Genomic DNA, 18,982 nt, shown 5'->3' on the forward strand with positions numbered 1-18,982 from the left:
TCAAATTTTAATTTTGGCCCAATGTTACCCAAACCTATTTTTTACCTTAGCACATTTTAATTAAGGTCAATTTCGGCCAACTCACTATTTTCTTCCGACACTTCTAATTTTTAGAAAAACTTACATAAACGGCAAATTTACTTTTAACAATTTCTAACAATTTATAGCTACTTTTATATTTACAAATCGTAGGCTAGTTTTTTGTTATATTTGTTGTATTTCGCGTTTTTTGAAATACAGAAATACACAGAATACAAAGTTAAACTGAGTTCGCATTTTTGAAATACCAACCAAATATAAATGCGCGAGTCAAAATAAATTTATATATATGGAATAGATTCTCTTTCATTTTAAATGGTAATCAAATTAAATCAACCACGTATGCGCATGCCGTTGAAGTTCCATAACAACCCACGTTTCTCTCTCCAAATTACTCCATTCCAAACTTTTAGAAATACTTCCAAATACGGAAAATATATGCACCGGAATACAATAAATATGGTTGATTGTTTAAGAAATATAAAATTGTGGATATGCATATATACGATGGAATACGAACGAAATATATCGTAAAATTGTTTCATAAATTAGAAATACATTGAAATACAACGAAATATCTTGAAATATCTTTTAGGCATTATTTATCAAACGCTTGAGTGACGTGGCTCCACAACTCTCGTCGGAGGTGGATATGCGTTTAACCACGGGTGAACCGTCACCGTCGCCACCGCGAGAAGAAGTGGCCGGTGTCGAAAAAGTAAAGAACAAGCCAAAACGTCACTCCCTTTTCTTCAAGATTTATAAATCGAGAGAAACTTAAAAGTTTCAAAATCCGATTTATAGCAACATCGACAACAAGAGTTACCTCCATAACTAAATCGAGAGGTGGGTACGAGCTCTCTAGTGTTATTCTTCGAAGTTGACGAGGATTGCGAGATTATGTGCTTCTATGCCATCAAGAAGAGGTCTAACATTAGTTCTTGTCATTACGACACTTCGCGACGTCAATTCGAACAATTTTCTTACGAAGTAACTTGACATATTTGAAGGAATCGAGCGAGGGAAATAGATGCGACAAAGATTCAAAGGCGGGGAGAGGGAAGAGAGAGAGAGAGAAGAAGAAGGGTGAGGGAGAAATAAATTTGAGAGGTGAGAGAAAACTAATTTAAAAAGAGAAACTTGTGAAATACGACACTAAGTTATGATGTGTAATTTAAGAAAATATTTTAGTTATGAACAATAAATAAAATCAAAGGTGGCTATTATTCATAAATAGGTCTTCGTAGTTACGACAAGTAAATTTTCCCTAATTTTAACCATGGTTCTCTTTCCCTAGTTTGTCTCCCATTGCCGTGTTTCAATACTCGGCCAAAAATGTGAGTGGTCCCAGATCGTGGCCGGGACAGAGACTGAGGAGCACCGTACACCCCTCCAAATCATCAATCCTGGTCATCACCACCCTTGCCTTCCTCGGCTTTCTTCTCTCACCACAATTTGTTCTTACCATTCGAATTGAAAGAGTGCCGACGCTGCTTTATTAGGTGAATAAGCTGTAAAATCAACATGAATGGCCATAAATCACAATCAGACTTGATGTTAATAGCCAATCCATTGCGGCACTACCCGAGTCTTCTCAAAGCATCCATTTTCTCCGCTATGGATGAGATGAATGTGGGGAACGAGAACCATGGTTAAAATGTCAAACAAATCTTGTCCTTTCATTTTTAAATAAACACGTGTCCTACATCTAACACTCTACGGAACAAAACTGGAGGAAATATCACTGGACTGGATCCTAACCGGTTTGATTTTGCATAAAATTTAAAAAATAACCTTGTAATCCTATATTAAAGATGTATGTAATGTACTAAAATGTCTTCTTAATCTTGCGGTTCAATTACTAAATATAAAAAAATACTTTTTTGGGACAGACCAAAAAGAAAAGTTAAACACTTAAATTGGGACGGAGGAAGTAATTCTTTCTTTGCATCAACAAGAGCATACGGGAAGCGATTGCTGGTATTTACCATTTCATAAATTGTCCTTTTCTTGTACCCGTGCTGGAGAGATTTGTGGTATGTGATCTTTTGCGGTTCTTTGGGTTGATAAAGCATGACAAAAAAATTTGTATAATTCTCTCCCCTCTTCTAAAAGTTGCATCCATTTTTCAGTAAATTCATGATTTAATCTTTCATTAACCTGGGTAGCAAGCTAACTGAGATGTATTTTAAATTGAAATCTCCGTGGCTTAGTGATAAATGATTTAGTGTCCAATCAATTTTTTTGGCTGTCCAGGAAACTTTTTCAAAAAATGTGTAGTGGGTTCTCTAGAAAGTTATTCATAGGGACTATGAGTACTACCCTTTTTTCTTCTCTCATTTTATTTTTGTTATTTTTTCCCGACTGATTGACTGCGTGTTAATTTTAAATGGACTCGTTTATAACATGAAATAATAATTTTTTAACTACTGTATTATGTCCAACAGGGGAACAATCATTTGATTAATATGAAGTTGGCACGAACGTCCGAGAGAAATGGGCTTTTGGCCCTTTACAATTATTTTTTTAATTTTATTACCTTTTTACAAAAGATTTCTATTTTTTTTATATACATAAGAGATTTGAAAAACACATAAGAGATTTGAGAAAGTCATTTTTTTCTATTCAAATTATAAAAGGGCAAGATATCTTATTTCCTCCAAACCTCCGGAGAGGAAAAAAAAAAAAAAAGCTAAAACATTGTTACGTTTGCTGCTTTACCATGTTGGGTTCACAGTAAAATGAAATTCCTTAAATGTGGTTAGCATTCCACGTGACAATTCAAATAAATTTATAACGGCACTGGTATTTCAAAATAATAGCTCCAGACATTCAACATTCATAATATAACAGAACAAGAAAGAAAGGTGGAACATGTCTATCATAACATGGTAGTATTTTCTTCTTTCAATTCCAGCTTTTATAGGAATTGCAGGGTCACTGCAGCAATATATTACATGTATGTAAAACACAACTAGGACTTACTGAAGGAACAACAACAACAACAATAACAATAACAATAACAACGCCGCCTTATTGGAACTTTCTATTCTTAGTAGACGGAGCAACAACAACAACGAGGCACTTATTGGAACTTTCTATTCTTAGTAGACGGAGCAACAACAACAACGAGGCCTTACTTCAGCTTACTATTCTTATTAAGGAATTCGAGCACAAGTTGATTAACCTTGTCAGGTAGTTGCTCTTGGACGAAATGGTTTCCTTCTGGCAGAGAGGAAATCTCCAGGTTAGGTACTGAATTTTTGAGTCCTCCACTACTAATGTACTCTTCGATTCCTGGAAATTTGAGGAAATAATCCTTCTCACCCATAATAAACAGTGCTGGAACATGAACTGTTGGATCTGTAATGTTGACTTGTTCATGCAGTGACCTATTGCACGATGAAATTTATAAGCAACCAACAACAGAAAAGAGAAAAAGAAATATCCGGAAAGTGTTCAGTAGGTAAGAAACCAGCAAAACAATTCTTATGACTCTTTCTGTCTTTTTTTTTTTGCTGGGATAAAGGTGGTCCGAGTCAGCTTGGACACACCTCGACTATTTCACAAGGTACATGCATTCTCTTACCAGTACAGACATTTGCAGAGCCAAGATTTTCACTAAGAGGAGTGTTGAAGCTTGCTTTAGTTACTGCAGTAACTTTTTTAGCATATGAAGTTGCTTAGGTTTAGGATGAATCGAATTTTAAATTTCTATTAGATTTGTTTAGGTTGTTGAGATAATTTAGGCTTTTGAAATTATTCTGCAGATTTTCTGTTGTTAAATTGGCTATTTAAAGCAGCCCCTATGCTTAATAAAATCATTGAGAGACATTTTCCAATCAATACTTTTAACTTTTTTGCTGTCCCATATTTTAAAAAACCAACAAGGAGTCAAAATATAAAGAAGTAAACACACGACGAAACCAAAGGGATTTAACGTATAGTATAGATTAGTAATTTTTTCTACCTATTTATGCGGTAATTTTTTCTACCTATTTATGCGGCGTAATTTTCCAACCGGGGGATCCCAATTGATACTCCTTGGACAAGAGTGGCTCCGCCACTGGGTCACAGCAATTCTCATGTGCTATAACTTGAATTTGTTTGCAGTTTCATGAATGTTAGTAACACACTGGAATTAGTTATTTCTCAAGTCTGCCTCTCCCAGTAGAGGGGCGGGCCTATTATTTACTGAGTTTCAAATTGTGCGGTACTCCCGGCCCCTCGAGGATTCCTCGGTTATCAGAAGAAAAAAGAAGGTCCGAGTTTGAGAGGAGAAAGTTCTGAAAGGGGAATTTCCAGTTCAAATAAAACATATAGTAGATGTTTGTGTTACCTATAAGGAACCTGCAAAGCAGTTTGGAAACCAGATTTCTCATACAGAGCTCCATATGCAGCTAGGTCTTCCTCAGAGAACCAAGGTGGTAGTGGGGTACCAGGTTGCACAATGTCCATGATTTCCTGATTCTCATTGGCTATCGGTAATTCACTTCTGGAGAAAAGAATGTATACATTCCTCACTACAGTTTTTGCGTCAAGGCGACCAAAATCAGCTTCAGCTCTTCTAGGCTCCTGCAAAGGATTAAAATATACGTCTCCAAGATTGAAGAGGAACTATAAATGACGAAAGCAAATTAGAGATAAAAAACGTATTGATGTACGTACCCCAAATCTCGAAATATAGAAGCCTTCAGGGATGCCTTGTTTAAACTCGAGAGGTTGTGGCGGCAAAAATGGCACTCCCATAACAACAAATCCAGAGACTCTCTCCTCATAGAGAGTGACAAAACGTGAAATGACAATAGATCCAAAGTCTTTACCGACGAGAAAAACCTACATTATTGGGCAAACACAAAGATGAGAATAGGATAGGGATATAATCTTCAACTTATAACACTAAATTTTCCATGTATACAGCAAAAGTTATTTGGTTGAGCAATAAAGAACTAGCTCTGAAGTCTTGTAGACTACAAGTCAACAACTACCCGTGCATTTCACATTATGAGCTTAGACCACCTTAAATCAGATTCTGTTCAAATCACAAAATCCTGATTGTTCCTCAAGAGTCGAACAACCTCTTTACCACATAAGGTAAGGGTAAGGTCTGCGTACACTCTATCCTCCCCAGATCCCAGCTCAAGAGTCACTGCTAAAATTTTTGTCAAAACTGAAGCTAGTATGTCAAACTCAACAACATTGCTAGTTTAAATACTACATGAAACCTCTTTAAATCCTCTCCTCTCGAGTTATATAGTACATAAATCTCGAGTTAGGGTCAAAGAAACGTAATACTCCACTTCTAATAACTTCAGAATTCAACCACGATAGTAACCGAATAAGCCAGGGTTATTCTTATGGTAACTAGGGAAAGGAGTTGACCTATATTTATATAGAGCGTTTACCCATCACTGGCCAATAGTTGATGAGCCTTACTTATTTGACACGTTTATAAAGTAGGATCTTCATTTATGTAATCTACAAACGATCAAATCAGGATCCCTTATATTTTATTTATAACTTCAAACCACTAATTCATTTTCGGGCAATAACCAACTAATGTTAGTCCACATTACAATCTCAAAAAAAAAAAAAAACACACATTCTTTTTTTGTTCAAAATATAAGAAGATGAATATACCTTAGAGATATTAAGAGCATCAAGAAGTGCAAGGGTGTCATTTGTAAAATCAAGAAAGGTGGTTTTCTCGGGTTGGGGTGGTTGATCCGACAACCCGTATCCTCTGAAATCGGGTGCAATAGCTCTGTAACCAGCTTTGGCCACAACAATCATTTGGTGCCTCCAAGAATACCATATTTCAGGGAAACCATGCAAGAACACTACAACTGGGGAATTCCCACTTCCAATTTCAGCTACATGAATGTTTAGCCCGTTCACTTCAACATATTTGTGCTCCATTTGTTCCATTTTTGGAAACTGTTGAATATGATTTTGCCTTTTTGCTCTATTTGTAAGAAGATAATGAAATGTGTTTGGGATTTTATAATTACTTCATATGAAGGTCAGAGAAGACAGAGTGATTTTTTAAAGTACTTGTCGTTTGGTAGTTAGCAAAAATTATCCCGGGATTATAATCCCGGGACTAATTTATCCCACTTCTTGAGATTATTTTATCCCATCTAGGTAGTTAGTAAAAATTATCCTGGGATTATAATCCCGGGACTAATTTATCCCACTTCTTGGGATTATGGGATAAAATAATCCCAGAATAAGTGGGATAAGGTGGAATATCCCACCCCTAGGATAAGGCTTCATTTTGTATAGTGTTTGGTAGGAGGTATAAATTTATCCTACCTCCTATCAAATACGATATAAAAAATTAGTGTTGGGATATTTCAGCCTATACCATGCACCAAACGACCCGTTAGTACTAGCACTAATTATGCATCGTATATATAATACAAAATTATTCTAGTCAAATTTGTCCCTTAGTGAACGTGTGAAGCAGATGGAATGATTCTTGGTAAAAAAAAAAAAAAGCATCTTTGCAAAACAGTATCGACAAATTCCATATAATTATTCGTGGCAATTTTCCTGCTATACATAATTTATTATGGCTGTTATTATTAGCTAGACTTCCAAGTACAAAGATACTTAATAAACTAGTACTCTCTCTGTCCAATTTAAAAATCCTGTCAATCTTTCTCAAATTTTGTGTTCAGTCTAACATCAATTAACACAAAATCAAATGGCAGAAATAATAGTTGTATATTACCATTGATTTTCTTTCTTGGTAACACCGTGTTTCCCGTTATCTAATTTTCTTAAATTTTTTGTTCAATCAAATACTTCACCTAAAATAAAATAGAGAAAATAGTGGCACTATATTACCATTGATTTTCTTTCTTTGTAGCATCGTGTTTCCCATTATCTAATATATTTTTCAAAACTCTATGTTCAACCAAACACCATCACATGAATTAGGACGAGAGAATAATAGTACTAATATATTACCATTGATTTTCTTTTTTGGTAGTATCGTGTTTCCCATTATCCCTTCTTTTTTTCCTCTCCTGATTAAAGGACCACCGGCCGAATTTTATTGAAGGTCAGGTGAGTATGACAGAATATTCTGTAAGTTAGCATACTGTCATCTTCTTAGAAGTCATATCTAAAAAAAATATTACTTTAGGATGTCATCACAGAATCATAGGTTAAGTTAGTTACTGGCCTACCTAACTTCAACATGTTCCGTTTGTGAATTGTGATCAATCATATAATTAAGCAGAATCCACAAGATTAACTGGTTTAGAATAAGCACCAAGTGCAAGTGAATATTTCATTATCCTGTCTAAGACTAGTTCAATTCATATGTATCTATTTGCTAATAATCAGTTTATCTAATTTTGTATTAATAAAAAGTACGTTTAGCCGTCTAGGTTTCCACTTGTTTTGTTTGTAATGTAGTCAATTGGAAGCCATTGATACATACACAACCAATAACTCCGGTACTAAACCAGGGTGTTCGAAGTTAAATTAAACTAGAGTCGGTTTCATGATCATTGATTTTGTCAAATTTGCTAAAGTACCGCTTATACTATATACCCTCTTCCAACTTAAATACTATGCTTTGTCTTTGGCACTCTTCGAACTTGTAGATTGTCCTTTATCCAATATTCATAATATAACCGAAACAAGAAAGCAGGAGCGGAGCTAGGCGTTGGCAAGAGGGGGTTCAATTGCTTCTCTTTATTCTCTACGTTGCAACTGTCGGTAACTACTTGCTCTTCCATCAAACAATAAAAATAACAATCCCTCATTGTAAATTAATTACTATACTTAGCAAGGAAGCCGAGCACGAGTTGATTAACTTCCTCAGGTAATTGTTCTTGAACAAAATGAGTTCCTTCTGGCAGAAAAACCATCTGTGAATTTGGTACTAAACTTTTCAGTATTCCTCCACTTGTATACTCTTCCATTCCTGGAAATTTGAGGAAACACTCCTTCTCACCCACAATAAACAGTGCTGGGACGTTAACTCTTGGATCTGTAATGTTGACTACTTCATGGAGTGCCCTATTGCATGATGTAAATCATAGACAATCAAAAAAACAAAAAACAAAAAAGAGAGAGAAAAAGAATGTATCAGGAAACTATTCAATACAGCAAAGCAGTTCCTACAACATTCTTTTTCCTGGATTAGTAAGGTGGTCTGAGTCGGCTTGCTCGCACCTCGGCCATTTTATCTTATGCTTGCATTCTTTACCAGTGCAGATATACAGTGACGTACCTAGAAATTCTAACAAGGAGATTCGGAATAACATAAGAATGTCATACCAAAGATTTAAACCTATGAGTTTGAACCACATCGGTGAGTAACCTAAAATCTTCCTTATGTTAAGGGGATACAACAATATATATTTGCATTTAAAAATTTGGTTTTTATCCTATTTACACAATATAATTTTCTAACGGAGGAGATTCAATTGAACTTGCATCCACCAAGCACCGATCATGTACGCAGGGGCGGATCTATCGTATTGTTTACGAGTTTGGCAAAACCTAGTAACTCTGGTCAGTCGTATAGACCTACGTGGTTTAAAAGATCACTTAATATATGCAAACCAATTTATCTAAAAATCAATGAACTAACCTTTTTAAGAATTCAGAAGACATAAACTCAAAATTCTAACTCTGCCTCTACAAGTAGGGGGTAACACTCTCATTAGCAGTAGCAATTCCTATAACTTGAATTTGCTTGTTTCATGAATAAACACAGTATGTGTGTGTGTTTAGTATGACAAACACTCTGGAAAATGACTTACTTTTGTTGGCGGGGGGGGGGGGGGAATCTGGTGTTTGGAGAGTGAAAATATTTTTTGAGACAAAACAATTCCTATAATACTGCAAAGCAGGTAGTGTTTTAATACAATTTTCGAGTAATGATATGAAGGTTGATAGTTGAGATAAACCATAGATGTGTGTGATACCTATAGGGAACCTGCAAAGCAGTTTGGAATCCAGATTTCTCATACAAAGCTCCATATATAGTTAGGTCTTCCTCACTGAACCAAGGGGGCAGAGGGGTTGAAGGTTGCACCAAATCCATGATTTCCTGGTTTTCATTGGCTATTGGTACTAATTCAGTTCCGGAGAAAAGAATGTAAACATTCTTCACTACTGTTTTGGCGTCAAAGCGACCAAAATCAGCTTCAGCTCTCCCAGGCTCCTGCAAACAATTAAAATAAGTATCTCCAAGATTTATCGAGAGAGAGAGAGAGCTAGCTATAATTGATAACACAGATGTATTTGGTATAAAAAAATATATTCTCCACTGACATTTAATAGATATTATATAGCTAGAATTGATAATATGGGTGTGTTTGATTGGAAGGAAAATGTTTTCCTGAAAAAAAATGGTTTTCTTACTAATTTTTTATTTTATTTTTTTATGTTTAGTAAGTAAACAGAACATATAATCCCAAAAACAGTTATATATAATTTAGGCAAACACATGTAGGTGCGGAGGTGGGGGCAAAAGGGGAGGGGGGGGGGTGCGGGGGATGAGGACCGATGGAGCGAGGAGTGGGAGGCGGGGTAGGGAGGAAATAATCAGCATGGAATGCTAGCTAATTATGAAACTAATTTTTCTACTTCCACTAAGAAAGTCATATTCATCATTTTTAAGAAACTTGTTTTTCTAAATAAAATATTTTACGGAACATTTTAACCAAACAAACATGAAAAATCGTAATTCTATTAAAACTAATTTTTCTAAGAAAGTCATATTCATCATTTTTAAGAAACTTGTTTTTCTAAATAAAATATTTTACGGAACATTTTAACCAAACAAACATGAAAATTTTAAAAAATATTTTCCACCATATCAAACACACCGTATGCACTCAGAAAATAATTAAGCAAGAACCATACATACCCTCCATCTCGCAAGATGGGATCCTTCAGGGAGGCCTTGAAGGTTGAGAGTTAGTGGAGAATAAAATGGCACCCCCATAGTAATAAATCCAGAGACTCTCTCCCCATGAAGAACGACAAAACGGGAAAGAACAAAATTTCCAAAGTCTTTAGTAACAAGAAAAGCCTACATTATCATTATAAGCAAAATGATTAACAATAACAACTAAGCCTGAAGTTGAGATCAACTATGTGAATCCTCACATCTTCATTCTAGGGAAAATGATTATTCAAAGTAATGCTTTATATAAGAAGATGAATATATATATGGAGTTCCTTAGAGATGCTAAGAACATCAAGAAGTGCAAGGAGGTCACTGATCAGATCAGGAAAGGTGGTTTTTTCGGGTTGGGGTGGTTGATCCGATAACCCGTATCCCCTGAAATCGGGTGCAATAGCTCTGTAACCAGCTTTGGCCACAGCTATCATTTGGTACCTCCAAGAATACCATATTCCAGGGAATCCATGCAAGAACACTACAACTGGGGAATGCCCACTTCCAGTTTCAGCTATATGAAGCTTTAGCCCATTCACTTCAATGTACTTGTGCTCTATCTCTTCCATCTTATTAATTTTTCTTAAAAAAAAATCCCCCTTAGGAAAGAAAAAGATGAAATACATGTGTGTGGGATTATTTTATCCTTTCAAGAATTCATGTGATGCTCAGAGAAGACAGCTGGCATGATTCCTGATGCTATAGCAGAAAAGCATCTCCGCTAATCACTATCGACAAATAAATACTTACAATAATTCGTGGTGATAAGTGTGTATAGAAAATGCTTTAAGGTGCAGTAGCGGAGCAAGATTCTTATCAAGAGAATTCAAAGAGGCTAAATATCTACTGTATATAAGAAGTAATTTAAATCATGTATATGTAGTATAAATTTTCGACGAAAGAGATTCGGATGAACCCCTTGCACTCTTAGCTCTTCTCATGGTATGCTGCTTGCTTGGTAAAGGAAAAATATTTTTCAAAAGGGTACATATTAAAGATTAATAACAATATCAAGTTGAAAGTTGACTTTCGCACAGAAGTGAGGGATGTTATAAATTGGGATACTTAGAGTATAACTCTTTTCAAATTCCATATTCCATCATTTTTATCATCGAAGACACACAACTTTTATCTGTTTATTTTCTCCTGTCTTTAAAATATGTTTCTACCAAGTCAAATTATTAGGAAACAACTATGAACAAAATAGAATTCTTGAATATGCAGACAGAATATCCAGTTGTAGTTTTACATTTATTCATCCCTTTTCAGCTTTACCAGGAGAGTAGACTGGACAAATTACACTATAAAGTGTTGTGGCAGTTTACATATACTTTAATTACTTATCCAGACACCAACGATATTGAAGATGTAGACTAAGACCTCTTGGGTCACTGGCTTACTGCATTACAATAATACATGTAGAAAACAAGGACTTGATAGAATATCAAAGATGGAGTGACTCATGATCACTTCCTAAATAGATGCAACAAACTTACAAACCTAACTGTTAAAAGCTTTTCAACAAAGCCTTACTGATGATTATTCAAGATTGGCTATTCCTAGTAAGGAAGTCGAGCATGAGTCGATTGACCTCATCAGGTAATTGTTCTTGAACAAAATGGGTTCCTTCTGGCAAGTTAACCATCTGCAGATTACGGACTAAACTTTTGAGTCCTCCACTTATGTAGTCTTCAACCCCCGGAAATTTTAGGAAATAATCCTTCTCGCCGGCAATAAATAGTGCTGGAACATGAACTCTTGGATCTGTAATGTTGGCTTGTTCATGCAATGACCTGTTGCATGATGAAATTCATTAACAACCAGAAAAAAAGAAAATAGAAAAAGATGACATCAGGACGCGGAGATCAGTAGCCAACCAACCATCGAATAAATTCCTATAACTTGAATTTGCTGTCATTTCATGAATGTTAAACACACAATGGAAAGAGGTTAGGGCTTCAGCTTAATTAGTACTGTTTACTTTCTTAAGTCTGCTTATCGTCACTAGGTCCGCAAATGACATCAAAGCAAAATCCCTTGTTGTTAGCTATATATAACAACTATCCGTGATGCATGAGAGTGGGATAGAGAAAAATCTGTCAAAAGAGACTTTCTGGCTCAAACAAACAGAGAGATTTGTGATACCTATAGGGGACCTGCAAAGCAGTTTGGAATCCAGATTTCTCATACAAAGCTCCATATGCATCCAAGTCTTCCTCAGAGAACCAAGGTGGTAGCGGGGTTGAAGGCTGCACAATGTCCATTATTTCCTGATTTTCATTGGCTATTGGTATTTCACTTCTGGAGAAAAGAATGTATACATTCCTCACTACTCTTTTGGCGTCAATGCGACCAAAATCAGCTTCAGCTCTCCCAGGCTCCTGCAAAGAAAATTTCTTGGAGATCGAGGAGAGATAGGATTGATATCATAGAGAATGTAAACCAGAGAGCGAAAACATACCCTCCATCGTGAAATATAGAAGCCTTCGGGGAGGTCTTCAGTGTACTTGGGAGATCGTGGGGGCAAGAACGGCACTCCCATGGTAATAATTCCGGAGACTCTCTCCCCATGGAGAAGAACAAAAAGGGAAAGGACAGCAGATCCGAAGTCTTTGCCAATGAGAAAAGCCTACATTTTTGGGCAGACACAAAGATGAACAGAGAGAGAGAGTGTGTAGAAGGAAACATGGAGATAATTAAACACCAACATATATCAAGTTCTTATTTCACCTAAATTTACCGAGAACATGGAAAAGGATCTCTTTGGTTGAGATATAACAATGCAAGCTCTACATTAAAAATGACTATAGTTTTGTACAAACTCAGGATGCAAATTAACAAAACACAACATAAGAATGACTAAAGTTTTGCACAAACTTAAGATGATGTAGCAACTAACTACAGTAATACTGCAAATGGATTCACTAAAATCCTATTGTATTTGATTATGAAAGCTAAAGAAGGCTAGATTTCTATGTATGCTTACTCAAGCACTCTAAACATATTCCTCCTGCTTCACATACAGCAGTTTGCAATAGCCAATTTAAGTTCCCTGTAATAAGGATAGCACGTCATTCCTTGAATCGTAAAACATTTTTCTTTTCTTCGATACTTAACATCTTCAAGCACTCTTATAATCCCCTAACTTAAGATTTCTACTTTTTTTATTCTTTTAAGTTCTAACTCTTCCAATAGCACCAGTGCTAAGCGTGGCTAAGGGGAAAAGGCCATATGCTATATGCCTTGGTGCAAGTAACATAGCACAATTTTCATTCCTTACTATTTCAAACTTACTATCTCAAACTCCATCCCCGAAAGAATGACACCTATCACTGTTTGAGGAGTCCATCAATTACCCTTTTTGGCTTTCAAGCTTCTTTAAAAACATTTTTAACTGCAAAACTTCTTAATTTAAACTACTAATAGTCTACTACCAATATTTTAAGTAATTTCAAGGGACATTTATATTTTAACCAAAAAGTATTAGAAAATGGCAGCTGAATCCAAAATTAGATCCAGGTCATGAATTTCGATTCAACCTTCTTCTTCTTTTTCTGTTATTTTAGCACCAGCCACTAAAGGGAAAGAGGAATGGACTTTAAGCTTGAAATACCACCAACGGGCGTGGTGGATGGATAGCATCTCTCCACTCTTAGTGTTCTAGCTCTGGGTATGAACTTTAATGAGCCTTACCCAGCGCGAATTCGAATTAATTGGATCCAAGTACCGGACACAGGGTGGGAAATAAAAATAAAAAAAGAACTTTAAACTTAACACAATATAAGAAAATAGCTTGCCTATCTCAAAATTCAAGAAGATGAATGAATACCTTAGAGATGCTAAGAGCATCAAGAAGTGCAAGGAGGTCATTGACAAGATCAAGATAGGTAGTTTTCTCGGGTTGGGGTGGTTGATCCGACAACCCGTATCCTCTGAAATCGGGTGCAATAGCTCTGTAACCAGCTTTGGCTACAGCTATCATTTGGTACCTCCAAGAATACCATATTTCAGGGAAACCATGCAAGAATACCACAACTGGGGAATTCCCACTTCCAGTTTCAGCTATATGAATTTTTAGTCCATTCACTTCAACGTATTTGTGCTCTATTGCTTCCATCTTTCTCTTTTTAACTTTGAGTATGTTGAGACTTGAGAATGGAGAGAAGACTGACCGACACTGTTTTCTTTGGAAATGTCGGACAGTTATCCGCTTTGTTTGGAAGAATTGGATATTGCTGAATTGGGAATAAGGGAGGAAAAAAAAAAAGGTATAACATTTGTCGGAAATTATGAAATTATTTACTCCCCTCATCCATTTTTTTACTTGTCATATTGGACAAATGGACATGACACACAATACTTAGTAATAAATAAAATGATAATTTAATCATATAATTCTTAATTATATAAATCATCTAAATAATTCAAATCAATCAAACATACTTTAATCATTTCTTCAAATTTTCAACTCAATAATTAACATTATCAAAATAAAATAGATATAAAATAATCTATCTATTAATTCTTTAAACTGAGTAAAAATACACATTTATTTTTATTATACCTTAAAATGGACGGCTGGAGTATTTAATAGGGATAGGGAATATGACCAAATTAACTTTTGGACTAGAGTCCGTTATGACTTTATAATATATCTCAAAGCAAGGCTTTTGGAGTTAAGAATTCGGATTAATGACCGGAAACACCGGATAGAAAAAAGCCATATGTCCATTGCACTATATAGTCAATTAATTTATTTTTTCGATTAACCAAGATGCTAAAATGAATATACGTCCGGGGTTTGATCTATATCGCCCCTTCTAATCATATCAACACATTGTTAAAAAGATATTTTTTTGAACGATTTCTTCAAAATCTTTCTTGTCATCCATTTTAATTTATATAAAGATATTCTTTGTTATGTGAATTTGCACCCTGTATGTTGTTACTTGTAAAAGTTACCAACTATACCAGTATAACCACAAGAATATAATCTGTAATGTCGAAATTTTATGTCATTTCTTTTTTTCCTGAAAAAAAAAAACAAGTCCAAAAGAATCACCAAATAATAACTTATTTTAAATAGGAAAGAATGGATCGCATAGTAGAAAAAAGGAAAACAAATGTATTTGATCTGTGTACTGGATTTATCTCCTCTAATAAGAGATGTATAAAAGGGAAAATGAACTCATATGTCACAAGGAAGAAGAAGGAAAGAACAAAGAGAAATATGAAGCCACAATTCTCTAATGACAAAACAAAAGCCTAGCCTTGAGATGAGATGATAGTGGAACGCTTCTTCAAATTGGACAAAAACGAAGCTAACTTCATTACACAGTGCACTGAAAGTCCATGTGCTCGGACTCTTCAAAAATATCGTTGGGTGTGTGTCAGATCCTTCAAAAACTATGTATTTTTAGAGGATCCGACCACGGGTACGACAACATTTATGGAGGGTCTGAGCAACACAGCTGATAGTATGGTTTAACAGATGCCACTGATACAGGACTTTCTTGTCCAAAGCAGGATGTTACAATTGACACGAGAGTTCAAATCGAAATATTTGAGATCTCATGAGCAAACGCGCAGCTTTGCAGCTCCAAAATTCAAGAAGTTGAACATCTAGATTAAGAATGACTTTTGAGAAACTTGAGTATTAGCTCATTGACCTGGTCTGGTAATTGCTCTTGAACAAAGTGGGAACCTTCTGGCAAGTACACTATCTCCAAATTGGTCGCGAAGCATTTCACCCGTCCACTTCTTATATAGTCCTGAATTCCTGGAAATTTCAAGGTATAGTCCTTTTCCCCCATGATTAGCAGTGCTGGAACCTCAATTATTTGGTTTGATATGTTAAACTCTTCATTCAGCGACCTGTGATATAGTAAAGGCAGAGGTTCATTTCAAATACTTAAAGATGGCACAGTGGAAAGAACTGAGACATGCTTTGTTCAAGGCTTATCTGCAATAAGTTCTCCCTTATCTTCCTACATGACGAATCTTCCTGATCTAGTATATGCATTAGTAACCTATTTGGCTAAGCTTCTAAAATGTGCTTATTCTGTAAAGTGCTTTTTGTCAGAAGTGTTTTCAGAAAAACTACTTTTTGAGAGTAGTTGTTTGTATTTGACTAATCAATTCTTTTTTCCACTTCTGAAAAAACAACTTTGGCTATTGTTCAAAAGCACTTACTTTTTTCCTAAAAGCATGGCCAAACACCTCAACTCTCTAAAATAAGTAATTGGTTCCCAGAAGCTTAGCCATAAATCTCTTACCTATAAGGAACCTGCAATGCAGTTCGGAATCCAGATTTCTCATAGAGAGCACCATAGGCTGAAAGGTCTTCGTCAGAGAACCAAGGGGGTAGAGGGGTTGATGAATCCACTAAATCCATTATCTCCTGATTAGGTGCTGCTATTGGTATGTCATTTCTGGAGAAGAGGATGTATATGTTGCGTAAAACTGTTTTAAAATCAAGTCTGCCAAAATCAGCTTCGGCCTTTCCTGGTTCCTGATGAAAAAAGAAGTTACTTAATTGCCAAAATTACAAATATACAGTAACTGTTTTGAGCAAAAAGATGTCAAAGGACATTATGTACCTGCCATCTCGAAATATACAAGCTTTCTGGAAGGGCCTCGAGAAATTTCCGAGGACCTAAAGGTGTAAAAGGGGAACCCAATGTGACGACTCCTGTGACTCGTTCAGGGTGTAAAAGAACCACTATCTGAGCCAGCTTAGCACCAAAATCTTTAGCAACTAGAGTTACCTGTCAATATAAGTTGTCAGATTGGGTCTCTAAATAGTATAATGTACATTACAAGGAATAAGTTAATAACGATATGAGGAGTTTTTGTTGTTTGATATAAGACATAACGAATCAAAGTTTTCTGTCTTAAAATTTCCCACTTTTGGCATTCTTCCTTATGATGATCCAAGAAACGTTCAAAGGACATTTATGCAGACAGAGAGTGGACAATTTAGCAAACGAGACCAGCGAAACAAATTCACTATCTGGGTTCTATGTATCAAGATCAATAAGTTACTCCCTAGATCTATGCCATTTTTATCTTTTGGATTGTCCAAAATGTTGTCTGCTTTTACTTTCTCAGCCCGGAAACTAAGTTCAATAGGATGTCTGTCTATCCATCTATTGTTATTTTAGCAAATGTCTCTATATGTGTACCTTTTTCTTTCAGGAATGATATGATCAGCTTGTCTGCATATCATTCCAGTGAGATAATGATCATAAGAGTCTAGCATTATGAAACCCATTTTTACTCTTCTTAATGCAACTTATTCTACTTTAATACATTATAAAAAGTCAAAATATGACCCTACATGTTTCTCAAAAAAATAATAAAATTCATACTTTCAGTAATATCTTAATAATCGCTATTAAAAACAAATGGGAAGGATGAGAGTGCAGAATGACCAATGTTAAGCTCCAATTTAGGCAAAACATTTGTCGTATTAATCCCTAGAAGTGGCGTAGCCACATAGAGTGAAGGTTAGTCAGTTGAACACCTTTCATCAGAAGTTTGTTTTACGTATATAGAAAATTGTAATGTGTATATAGGTCCAAAATAACTTCTTCTACATATATATATTAGACCATAAACATCCTAAGTGAATTCCGTTTCGCCAGTGATCTTTAGCCTAAAAGTATGAAACTTATCAAATGCCATCTAAAATGAAAAGTATATAATATTTACTTTAGTATCAGTTTAACAAAATTACAAGAAAAAAGCAACATCGTTAAGTCAAGTAGGGCAGCCCGGTGCATTAAGCTCCCGTTATGCGCAGTGTCCAAGGAAGGGCCAGACCACGAAGGTATTGGATGCAGACTTTCCTACGTTTCTGCAAGAGGTTGTTTCCACGAATACGTGACCTCTCGGTCACATGGCAGCAACTTTAACAGTTTCGCCAAGACTCACCTTCAACATTATTAAGTCAATTATGATAAGAAATAATAATGATAATCAAGTGTAATGTGGATCTCAAATCAAATACTATATAGTAACAGAACTATAGAAGTACTCACTTTAGAAATGCCAAGAGCATCAAGGAGAGCAATCAAGTCATTGATGAAATCAGAGAATGTGGTTTTCTCGGGTTGGGGTGGCGGGTCGGATAGTCCATAACCTCTGTAATCGGGTGCAATGCATCTGAAACCAGCATTAGCCACAGCAACTATCTGGTGCCTCCAAGAATACCATATCTCAGGGAAACCATGCAAGAACAACACTACTGGAGAAGACCCATTTCCAATTTCAGCTATATGGAGCTTTAGCCCATTCACTTTTACCAATTTATGCTCTATTTGGTCCATCTCTCACTGTGTTTGACTTTCACTTTCACACTAACCCCTTCACTTATACTACTCGTCACAATGAAATTTGCACTCGGCTTAAAGAAAACAATAAATAAAATACGTATTTTTATCATGATACTCATTTTAATTGGTATATAATTTTAGTAAGTTTAAAAAATAATTGGAGATTGAGTAGTTAATATTACGGGTAAACTAAGAAATAATTTATTTTTTATATAATAGACAAGTAAAAATGAGCACACAGTGTAGTACTTAATTAATGTAAAAGATAACAGGAAACGATTTCCGCGAGGTGTCTCTTATGCATATTATGATCATTACTAATTCCGGTTTGCATAATGTAGGTCGCTTTAAAAGAAAATATTCTTTACCAAAAAGTATTTCATATATGGACTCAACTTGAGATTTTTATTTAAAGAAGTATAAATCCTATTCATTCCATCACAATTTTCAACTAGTAGCGGCCGCGATTTGGTTCATTACACATTTTGAAGAACAACTTTGAATGACGGCAGGGTCAAACGTCCAGTTACCTATTGTATCTGGTAGTCCTAGAATTCGGTTTATGACGCATTTTAATACTAGAAAAATGGAAGAATCGAGTATTAGTAATATAAGGAACTTGTCACGTTGATAAGGTTTGATTTTTAAATAGTTACAATAAAATGAACCAAATTTA

At 35.5% G+C, this 18,982-nt stretch overlaps 4 protein-coding genes across 7 annotated transcripts in view; all 4 read right to left on the reverse strand.

Annotated features, from left to right (window-relative positions):
• LOC132045541 (uncharacterized) overlaps positions 1-6,088 on the reverse strand; it is a 13,852-nt gene extending 7,764 nt beyond the window's left edge. The window contains exons 1-4 of one of the 3 annotated variants that reach the window (XM_059436124.1): positions 5,680-6,088; positions 4,708-4,875; positions 4,379-4,614; positions 2,924-3,431 (exon numbers count right to left, since the gene is read on the reverse strand). In XM_059436124.1, coding sequence (XP_059292107.1) covers positions 3,176-3,431; positions 4,379-4,614; positions 4,708-4,875; positions 5,680-5,967 — 948 coding nt within the window. In that variant the 5' untranslated portion in view covers positions 5,968-6,088 and the 3' untranslated portion in view covers positions 2,924-3,175. Of the gene's footprint in view, positions 1-2,923; positions 3,432-4,378; positions 4,615-4,707; positions 4,876-5,679 lie in introns of those variants that run through there. The other 2 variants (XM_059436130.1, XM_059436140.1) reach the window with 2 other exon arrangements.
• A 1,436-nt stretch (positions 6,089-7,524) lies between these two features.
• LOC132045535 (uncharacterized) lies at positions 7,525-11,053 on the reverse strand. Its single transcript, XM_059436119.1, has 5 exons — positions 10,251-11,053; positions 9,938-10,101; positions 8,991-9,229; positions 7,617-8,076; positions 7,525-7,580 (listed from the first exon to the last, which is right to left on the reverse strand). The coding sequence occupies exons 1-4, from the start codon at positions 10,594-10,596 to the stop codon at positions 7,827-7,829; spliced, it is 999 nt and encodes a 332-aa protein (XP_059292102.1). The 5' UTR covers positions 10,597-11,053; the 3' UTR covers positions 7,525-7,580; positions 7,617-7,826.
• Positions 11,054-11,202: 149 nt separating this feature from the next.
• On the reverse strand, positions 11,203-14,222 carry LOC132045553 (uncharacterized). Of its 2 annotated transcripts, XM_059436150.1 has the most exons (4): positions 13,800-14,220; positions 12,432-12,599; positions 12,116-12,351; positions 11,203-11,763 (listed from the first exon to the last, which is right to left on the reverse strand). In XM_059436150.1, exons 1-4 carry the CDS (start codon positions 14,085-14,087, stop codon positions 11,514-11,516), a joined length of 942 nt encoding a protein of 313 aa, XP_059292133.1. In that variant the 5' UTR covers positions 14,088-14,220; the 3' UTR covers positions 11,203-11,513. The 2 variants fall into 2 exon arrangements, with proteins under 2 accessions (XP_059292133.1, XP_059292137.1); XM_059436154.1 differs by lacking the exon at positions 12,432-12,599 and having other exon boundaries at positions 13,800-14,222.
• A 1,375-nt stretch (positions 14,223-15,597) lies between these two features.
• Positions 15,598-18,300, reverse strand: LOC132048212 (uncharacterized). Its single transcript, XM_059439121.1, has 4 exons — positions 18,013-18,300; positions 16,570-16,737; positions 16,246-16,481; positions 15,598-15,844 (listed from the first exon to the last, which is right to left on the reverse strand). Exons 1-4 carry the CDS (start codon positions 18,298-18,300, stop codon positions 15,598-15,600), a joined length of 939 nt encoding a protein of 312 aa, XP_059295104.1.
• Positions 18,301-18,982: the final 682 nt, after the last annotated feature.

The sequence above is a fragment of the Lycium ferocissimum genome, chromosome 2 (assembly GCF_029784015.1).
Source record: "Lycium ferocissimum isolate CSIRO_LF1 chromosome 2, AGI_CSIRO_Lferr_CH_V1, whole genome shotgun sequence".
Classification (NCBI taxonomy): Eukaryota; Viridiplantae; Streptophyta; class Magnoliopsida; order Solanales; family Solanaceae; genus Lycium; species Lycium ferocissimum.

Bases quoted from the DNA above. Each gene is read 5' to 3' on its own strand.
- LOC132045535 (XM_059436119.1), bottom strand. From the start codon at position 10,596: ATGTATTTCATCTTTTTCTTTCCTAAGGGGGATTTTTTTTTAAGAAAA. The intron at 10,102-10,250 runs AACTCCATATAT...TGATAATGTAGG, and splicing joins TGTTCTTAGCATCTCTAAGG to CTTTTCTTGTTACTAAAGAC. The intron at 8,077-8,990 runs GTATCACACACA...ATCATGCAATAG, and splicing joins GCTTTGCAGGTTCCCTATAG to GGCACTCCATGAAGTAGTCA.
- LOC132045553 (XM_059436150.1), bottom strand. From the start codon at position 14,087: ATGGAAGCAATAGAGCACAAATACGTTGAAGTGAATGGACTAAAAATT. The intron at 12,600-13,799 runs GTATTCATTCAT...CCAAAAATGTAG, and splicing joins ATGCTCTTAGCATCTCTAAG to GCTTTTCTCATTGGCAAAGA. The intron at 11,764-12,115 runs GTATCACAAATC...ATCATGCAACAG, and splicing joins GCTTTGCAGGTCCCCTATAG to GTCATTGCATGAACAAGCCA.
- LOC132048212 (XM_059439121.1), bottom strand. From the start codon at position 18,300: ATGGACCAAATAGAGCATAAATTGGTAAAAGTGAATGGGCTAAAGCTC. The intron at 16,482-16,569 runs GTACATAATGTC...TTTTTTCATCAG, and splicing joins TGTATATTTCGAGATGGCAG to GAACCAGGAAAGGCCGAAGC. The intron at 15,845-16,245 runs GTAAGAGATTTA...ACTATATCACAG, and splicing joins GCATTGCAGGTTCCTTATAG to GTCGCTGAATGAAGAGTTTA.